General features: G+C 31.9%; 1 protein-coding gene across 1 annotated transcript; it reads right to left on the reverse strand.

The window, feature by feature from the left end:
* Positions 1-578: 578 nt before the first annotated feature.
* On the reverse strand, positions 579-9,057 carry LOC132742861 (leucine carboxyl methyltransferase 1-like). The gene is made up of 6 exons (XM_060731355.1): positions 8,771-9,057; positions 7,222-7,405; positions 5,940-6,181; positions 3,589-3,695; positions 1,595-1,678; positions 579-886 (listed from the first exon to the last, which is right to left on the reverse strand). The coding sequence occupies exons 1-6, from the start codon at positions 8,969-8,971 to the stop codon at positions 763-765; spliced, it is 942 nt and encodes a 313-aa protein (XP_060587338.1). The 5' UTR covers positions 8,972-9,057; the 3' UTR covers positions 579-762.
* Between the last annotated feature and the right edge of the window lie 29 nt (positions 9,058-9,086).

Genomic DNA, 9,086 nt, shown 5'->3' on the forward strand with positions numbered 1-9,086 from the left:
TTCCTGCCTTTTATAATAGTTACACATAATATTACTGAAATCTGATTCTACTGTTAGATTTCGAAAAGTTCTAAGATTTAAAAATGCTGCTGTATTTAACACAATATTTAATGCATGCATTTTTATAAAACAACAAATTCAACAATAAAAGCCTACATTATCATAAACAAGAGCGATTAGTGATCACATGTGCCGCCTCATGATAGCCAATTAAAAGTTGCAGCTACTTCGCAGCAGATGACACAAAAATCATTTAGATGGCAAAATGCAAAATTTTTTCAAGGGGAGGGCCCTAATTTGGCCAAAAAACATTTAACCCAAAAACCGTTAAAAGGCAAGTACTGAGAGCAGTCAACATGTTCAGTTTATGAAAGCATTGTATAGAGGGGTAGTCTGGGCAAAATTAAAAAATAAAAATTATTAAAGGGTCATAACTCTAACAAAAATCATTGAACCGGAAAATGCTGATGATATGCACAACTGGACTTGGTATTGATCATTCCTGTAAAGTTTGGATGAAATTGCACCAGTAGCTTTTGAGGAGTAATCCATACAAGTTTTGTGACAGACAACGGAGAAGTGATCCCTATATGTCGCCACTACTCTGTAGAGGCGACACAAAAATACTGTATTCTCTGGATTATTTCTTTGTGAGCACTTTAAAGCAATCTTAATTCTTGATATCAACACTTTGTGACGAGTACGACCTAGGTCATAGAGATTATTTCACAGCAAAAAGCATTGAGGTATAAACACCAAAAATCATGAGAAATCGATTTCCTCGAGTCCAATTTTGTTTGCGTCTTTATACGCCCAGCAGTAACAGTAATGGCTCATCAGCTGATCTAACAACTCTCTCTCATCTAAAAACTCGAGCCTCTCCACTCTGTAACAACAGAACAGAACAGATTTTATTATACAATATGACTTGAACCATAACAGTTCCTGGTCATAACAAAAATACACAGCATACATTAAATACAGCGAGAGTGAAAATACAACAACAAAAGCAATCAAAAAATATTCAGAACCTCGTCTAAGAAATTTAAAACTACTAATTTCACTTGTTTCTATAAACAGTAGCAAAGTCTGATAAATTTCAACTGGTTATGACAAATCTGAATTCAAATCTTTATTATCCAGCCTCTGTAACAACAGAGAAATTACAATTTAATTTTTTAGAACCTCATCTTTGAAATCTAAAATTCAGTCTTTCAAGATAGTAGTCCAATATATCAGACGTTACATGCTTGTTATAATATATCAAAGCGACATCATATTTATAGGACTATCAAGATAGTTGATACACAAATTGCTATAAATTGTAAAAAAATTTGCATAATTTAAACTGGTAATGATAAATCTAGGTCTCATATTTCTTTTTCTTTTACTTTTTCAAAAAAGATCTATAAATGTAATACGCAAAAGATGGTTCAGCTATCATGGCAATAGGTAACTTTTTTTTTTAATTGTTACCGGACACCAAAAATGATAGGCTTTTGAACAAACAAAATAAGAAGCAATTTTTATGTTTTAACAAACCTTCATTTCTTAAGAAAAGTTTATTAAAAATAAAACAATACAACTATATTACCTCTGAACATCAGCCTGAGGAAGACTTGATAGCACATGCCTCATCTCCATGGCATCAGCACCTTCAAAACCATGGTCTATGCACCTGAAATACATCATAATATCATGGTCTATGCACCTGAAATACATTATAAAACCATGGTCTATGCACCTGAAATACATTATAAAACCATGGTCTATGAACCTGAAATATATTATAAAACCATGCTCTATGAACCTGAAATATATTATAAAACCATGGTCTATGCACCTGAAATACATTATAAAACCATGGTCTATGCACCTGAAATACATTATAAACCATGGTCTATGAACCTGAAATATATTATAAAACAATGGTCTATGCACCTGAAATACATTATAAAACCATGGTCTGTGAACCTGAAATATATTATAAAACCATGGTCTATGCACCTGAAATACATTATAAAACCATGGTCTATGAACCTGAAATATATTATAAATATGGTCTATGCACCTGAAATACATTATAGATATCATGGTCTATGCACCTGAAATACATTATAATATCATGGTCAATGCACCTGAAATACATTATAATATCATGGTCTATGCACCTAAAATACATTATAAATATCATGGTCTATGCACCTGAAATACATTATAATATCATGGTCTGCACCTGAAATACATTATAATATCATGGTCTATGCACCTAAAAAACATTATAATATCATGGTCTATGCACTTGAAACATAAAATGGTCTATGCACCTGAAATACATTATAATATCATGGTCTATGCACCAGCTACAAGTCCAACTGCTTAGCTCAATAGATAAAGCAACAATTTATATCACATGGTTTGCTTAGTCAATTCCTTGATGAGATTAACTTTCTTTGTGATAAACTGACTTCATACGTCGAGTATAATGATCATTTGTCTCTCACTGCTGATTCAGAAATCCTGTGAGATTAGTAATTTATCACTTGTAGAGAAATTGGTTATCCATGAAAGCCTGTTTAATGAATTGACTAGCAAGATACCGGTATGACCAAAATTAATATTGTCTTGAAATCAGTGAAGAAAGAAAAACAACAGACAAATAATAAATCTGTAATAAATAATACTGTATGTGTAGAAATATTCGCGGGCTTCAAATTTTTGCGATCTTCGCGGTGACATTCGATCCGCGAATTTATGTTCAGCGCGAATATTTCTACACATATAATTTCTTAATAGTCATATTTTCGCGCATCTATAGAACAATGTATATCAGTGTGTTCACGGCTGCCATAAGTCTGGTAACCGTGGCGCTTTCAAAGTGTGATTTTACTGTTGTATAAACTGTTCATGTAACATTCAGCTCTGTATATTAATCAGTTTGCTAGTGTATTATTGTTTGACTGATATGATTATCGGATGCATGTATAAGTATATACATTTTTGAATAATACCATTGCATCATGCTATTTATTTCATAGTCTGAGTCATAAAAGTCTTGACATCTGATCAGATTATATTTTGTTTTTCTAAACAAACAATACAAATAACACAAACATTAACGATTCTAAATGATGAAAACATGGAAAACAAAACACAATTACTCAGTCAACATCTTAACAATATTGGTGAAAAGATTATGGTCTCATTCATTGCTGTTTAAAACTGTGAAAAATCACGCACGTTAACGGACGTTCTTTTGTTTGCAATAATCTGTCCACTAGACAAATTGAATGTCTTTATTCTGTACAATAGGGTATTGTTTGACACCAGGTGTTGAAAATAACTGTGAAATCCCACAATGATTACATTAAAAGTATGTCAAAGGAAAGAAAACTATTGCCTAATCGTGTTAGAGTAATTTCCCTTATTTTCAACATGATGGGTGTACGCGAATTTATGATTTACGGCAGTCACCTCCGCGAATTCAAAATAGCGCGAATATTTGTATATACCCCCAAAATGGACCTTTCCGCGAATTTAAATACACATACAGTAACTCTATGGTCTCACTAGTAAAGTAAATATTACCTTTTAATTTGAGTTTGTAGACTGGCACAATATTCACTATGTAACATGCATTCTCTAGAACGTAGGTTCTCCATCATAATCTGACCAAATCTGTCACCCATGTTCACCTAAATATCAAGCAATCAGTTAATCAAATGTGAACCAGATCTTAACCTTTTATCCTCCAAAGAGTATTTATCTTGTAACAAATTTCTAGTCAAACTCACTATGTCAAGACGAAATTAGGCCCTGTCTTATAAGTCATCAGTGTTATAGGTGAGTAATTAAGTATAGGTTAGTGTTTAATAATATGTATTAACAAAAATAATTGGTCAAGCCTGCCGCAGGCAGGCGACCAATTATTTTTGTTAATGCATATTATTAAACATTAACCTATTTAATGATCAACATTATTTTTTCAACCAAAAACAAGGCATTTCACTAAATCACCGATAGCTCCGCCCTTTCGCTCTACAAGATGTCTACACCTTGTCAAGTTTCTAACATATCACATTTAGATATAAGCTAAATAAATGGCCCTGATCAACAAATAATAAGGCACATGTTTTCTGAAATGTCACAGAATTTATACCTTTATCTACAGTAAAACAGTTCATTTTTTTTCTGTGTATCAATTTAGGTTTACAGGTGGAGGGGTCCATTAACAATCAGTTTTCCAGCCAAAAATGTAATCATTGTATTCTTAATATCAATGATTGTTAATGCAGTTCATTCCTATCAAGTGGAAAAAAAAATGTTTTGGAAAATATAAAGTTTAAAACAGTCAGCAATTTATAACAGACATTTTTCTTACAGTTAAAAGGATATAAAAAAGTTACTATGTAATCATTTGTCTCTACATGCCCCACATATATTATCTATGTAATAAATCAATTGGTTGTATCCTCACATTTAGAAACACCTGACCTCGACTAATTTTTTTATGTTGGCATTGTTTTGCTAACCTTAACATTTTACAAATCAGAGTGTAAACCATACCTCTAACTCCTCCCTAATATAATGCATTACTGAAATTTGTTAGACTGCGGTTAGACGACAGATTAAGTGAATTTTATTTAGTTAGTACACATTAACCAAAGTTAGACTAAGCAGAAATTTGAAAAATACTACAATGTGATTGGACAAAAAATAATGTTGATCATTAAGTAAAGTACATGTAGTTTAATAATTTACAATATTGTACAGACAGTGAGTTTTCTCACTTAATTGGGAAGAGGCCTTAGCCTCTTTTTGAGGAAAAATAATATTGCTAAAATTTCCAATTTGGGAAGAAAACAAGCTGTTGTAAGTAAAACTGCATATTTTCAAAGAAAAATTCCATCGGAAAGAGGCTTTTTATAGGCCTCAGATATATATTAAGGTGAAACATGACTGACAGGTGACAATATTATCTAGCCAGTCCAGATTCAGGTTGACCCTAGTCAAGTGGCAAAAGATTTTAATAATTGCTGTTAATACTCTAAGAGAGTTTATTATGTATAACACTGTTCCTTAATATTTCCCTTCCTTACAGACAATCTAAATCTTTGAAATAAATTTTGTCACTGGAATTTTTAATTAGAGGCTCTTTCCAAAAATTAAATATTTGTGAAAAGCCTGATTACTTAGAACTAAAATGAGGGGTGTGGGATAAATTTAATAAATAAGGCGATAAAGTGCATGAATATGTTATATACCTAAATCAATCCATCATTTTGATGAAAAGTACAAAATGTGTTTTCAATTCAAATATGTCACATGGATTTGTAAAAGGACTTTGACTACATTACTTCAACTGTAATTTGAACACTACATAATTTTAACCAAGAGAAAAAATTTATACACTGCATGTTTTTTTAACCATTTTAGTGACAAATAATGTTTGTTATTTTGTACACTATTAATCTAATGTATAAATGTGAAACATTAGTATTTGGCCAATGAGAATGCCTAAATGCTCCTATGTCCCTTTTTTGAGCTAGTGCAATTGTTTCCTTTTTTTTTATAAGTGTCATATTACTGTGAATTCACTTAATTTCATGGGCATGAAATTTTGTGGTTTTGTCACAAAGAACATTTTCATGGGTCCTTCAATTTGTGGACTATTTATTTTTTGAAAAGGAGGTAAAATGTAAATTATATGATGTAAAAAAATTAATAAGTAATCAAATATCAATTTTGTTAACCGATATTTGGACGTTTGATCGAGAACTTGGTTAACTGGTCACTCAATGCCATCCCTTAAAATAAACTTACAGCAGAGGAAAATAAAATTTTGTTGGATTTTTATTAAAATCATTGATTGACATATCCACGAAAACCACGAAAATTAGTGCCCCACAAATAATAATGATTCTGCAGTAATCACTTACCTGCTCATAATAGATAAGTAATACCGTTGGAAAGTTTTTTGTTATCCAATTAAACAAATTATCTGTATCAGATTTTTCAATGTACACTAAGACACATTCCGCGATGAAGAGTGTAGGCAAGGATTTGTCTATCCCGCACTCTTTGAACTTATGATCAAGTTCGTTTAAGTTTTTTAGGTTAGCTGCAATCAGATGATAGTCTTTACTGTACAAATCTGTGCTGCTGAACTGAATGTCATCATCTACAAAATATTATACCATTATATTATTATTTAATAATTCTGTTTTATTCTAATTTTAACATGAAATAAGATACAAGATCTTTTACCAATAAGATTTTTTATGTACATGCACAAAGTTCTAAAATCTTTCATTGCAAAAATTTGCAATGTTTTTATCATACTGCAATGTTTTTTATCATACTGATTATTTTGAGCTTGGGCAGAAAATGATCGCAATGATATGGCTAATTATCATAATACATCATGTAGATAAGCTTGAACAAATATTGTGAGGTGGTGAGACAAATACTGCTAAATGTTGAGCTGAAAACATCTTCAGTCATCAATTGATCACTTGCTATTACCTTTTTTTTTTGCAGGACAATTTGTTATAATATATATTATTATGATTGTAATAATTTCTGCTTTGTTCTAACTAAAAAATACAAGATCTTTTAGGTATATAGCTTAATCACACACTGTACATCACTGTTTGTGAATAACTTTCAATGTTTTTATCATAGTGATCTGAACACATTTTGGTCATCAATTGATCACAGGCTATTGCCCGTTTTGCAAAACAATAAGTTCTAGAACAAAAGGTTTCATCAGCTATTCTGTATTTGTATTTAATTAACAAAAGTAACAAGTGTTCGTTAACAGAAATTAGCTTTTTATTCAAAAATGTGTAGCTGTGAGGTTTCTCATTTGAAGTCAAGCTGGATTAAATGAAAAGAATGATATATTGTAGTCAAAACGGTTGAGAAAAAAACAACATAAAATGTATTCCTGAAATTAATTGGCAGCAAATGATGTAGATGTAAGAAAAAACCAGTTAACATGCTCTTGGAAAATTCAAATGATATTGATCTGTTTAACCCTTCCCCTGCTGGTGACAAATGACCATTGTACATTGAAGATCATCCATCTCATCTTGGCCTACACAATGCCCTATTCAGTCAGTACACATTTTGAAATTTTCCCAAAAAATGATGAATGGTTTTGTCAAGATTGAAAGATCCATTTAAGATAATAAGGGTAGTAAGGGTTAAGTATATTACCTTCGCTTGTGATTTTCTGCAACAGGTCCTGTGATCGTCTTATATACTGTATTTTCCTGGATGTAACTGCTGAGAAGTCAACCTCGATGTACGAGACAGGATTGGTTCCTGCATCCTTCAAGTTCCAGTACAAGCTGTCAAACCCCGCACCAAGGCTAACCACTTGACACTTTCCTTTTGTCAGCTATATTACAAAGACAAGTTTGTATATTACAGAGAAAAAGGTTACAAAAAATATATATTTAAATATTACATTTATTTTAGATTCACATGACTGCATAAAGAATATGAACAAATCTATAAAATCATCAATTTGCAAAAGTAAAACTAAAGTTTTAACTGAAGAGCATTAAATAAAAAATTTTCAAGGATAAATAACTTATTTTTAATGTCAAAATCAAGTTAACGTTAAGAGAGAAATGAGATCACTTAAGATAATCCTATCAGTTAAACAAATAAGCAATAACATGAAGGTCATGTCACACATATACTGTACTCCCTTTACAGTACCATGTTAGAAAATCAAATGGTAGCAAAAAGGCCAAGGCTGAAATGTTCAAGAGGTGAAAGGTCCTGACAATGAAGTTACATCTGTGATGAGACAAGTTGCACAGCAAATATGACAATTAAATATGACAGTATAATTATGAACCGGGACAAAAAAAGTAATAATAACTGATATAATATTGTGTCTTCAGCTCAGCTACAGTTCTCCTGACCTGTTTCATAATATGGGGATGTCAAAAGCCGGGACCGCAAAGTGGGCCCGGTGGCCTGGGAATTGCTTGCCAGACTATAGATTATAAACGTGCATATTTAAAAGGAAATTAAATTAAAACAATTATAAAAAGATTTCTGTAACTAACAGTGATATTTTCAGTGTCATTTCTAGTTAGGCACCGCCATAAAAAAACTCACACAATGATAAGCAATGCTCCTTAATATAAAGGAACTATCACAACTTTTTGGCTTAAGAATAATTTTCACGGTGTTCAAAAAGAAAACAGAAATATGGCATGAAATACTAAATGACACATTTAAAATGAAAAATGTAAAAATAATATATAAAATGAATGAAAGTTTTTTTAACCAACTTCCCCTTTGTTGGCTTTGCCTACTTTCGTATTAGCGAGCTCGATGAGCTGGCCTGAAGGGCCTACTCGTAAAGCGAGCTTTACGGTAATGCGAGTACCTGCTAGATAGTAATGGTTTTGAAAACTTTCGTCAGAAGTACCGAATTGACACATCGCAACTTTTCGAATTACAAGCTATAACGATAAAAGCCGATGTACTCTGATTGAAAACGGAAGCGTAGACTGGTGTCCTGCGCACCTATATAGGAACCATAATAGAGAGGGGAAAAGAGAATAAATGGAAGCAGTGTATAAAATACCGAATGACAATTTTAAAACGGAAAATGTAAAATAAAAATGAACGATTATTTTAAACTATTACGGTAAAAGAAAATCGAGCTTGCTTTGAGGCTTTGCCTTTATTATATTAGCAACAATTTTGAACCATTTGGTTAAGGCAATCAATAGAAGCATACCGCAATAAACTTTTCAACAATCAGTCTTAGCCCTTTCACTCTAGCATAATAACCAATGCTAATCTCTGGTGCATGGGTCTGTTTTGGTTTTGGAGTAAACATCGAAATGTAATGGTCGGTCCAATAGCCCTTGTCAACCGCAAATCTTTTACACTGGGACGCGTCATCATTGGTGGCTCTAACACCTTCTTCACTAGACATTTTTATCAGTGTATTTACACAAACCACTTCAAAATCATGTTTTTAGTCGGAAATATTTTAAGATTTGTTTACATCGGTTTTTAAAAACGGCGTTTGTAAAAAGATAATTTCGTGA

This window comes from Ruditapes philippinarum, unplaced genomic scaffold (assembly GCF_026571515.1).
Source record: "Ruditapes philippinarum isolate M1 unplaced genomic scaffold, ASM2657151v2 ctg1334_1_1_1_1, whole genome shotgun sequence".
In the NCBI taxonomy this organism is placed as follows: Eukaryota; Metazoa; Mollusca; class Bivalvia; order Venerida; family Veneridae; genus Ruditapes; species Ruditapes philippinarum.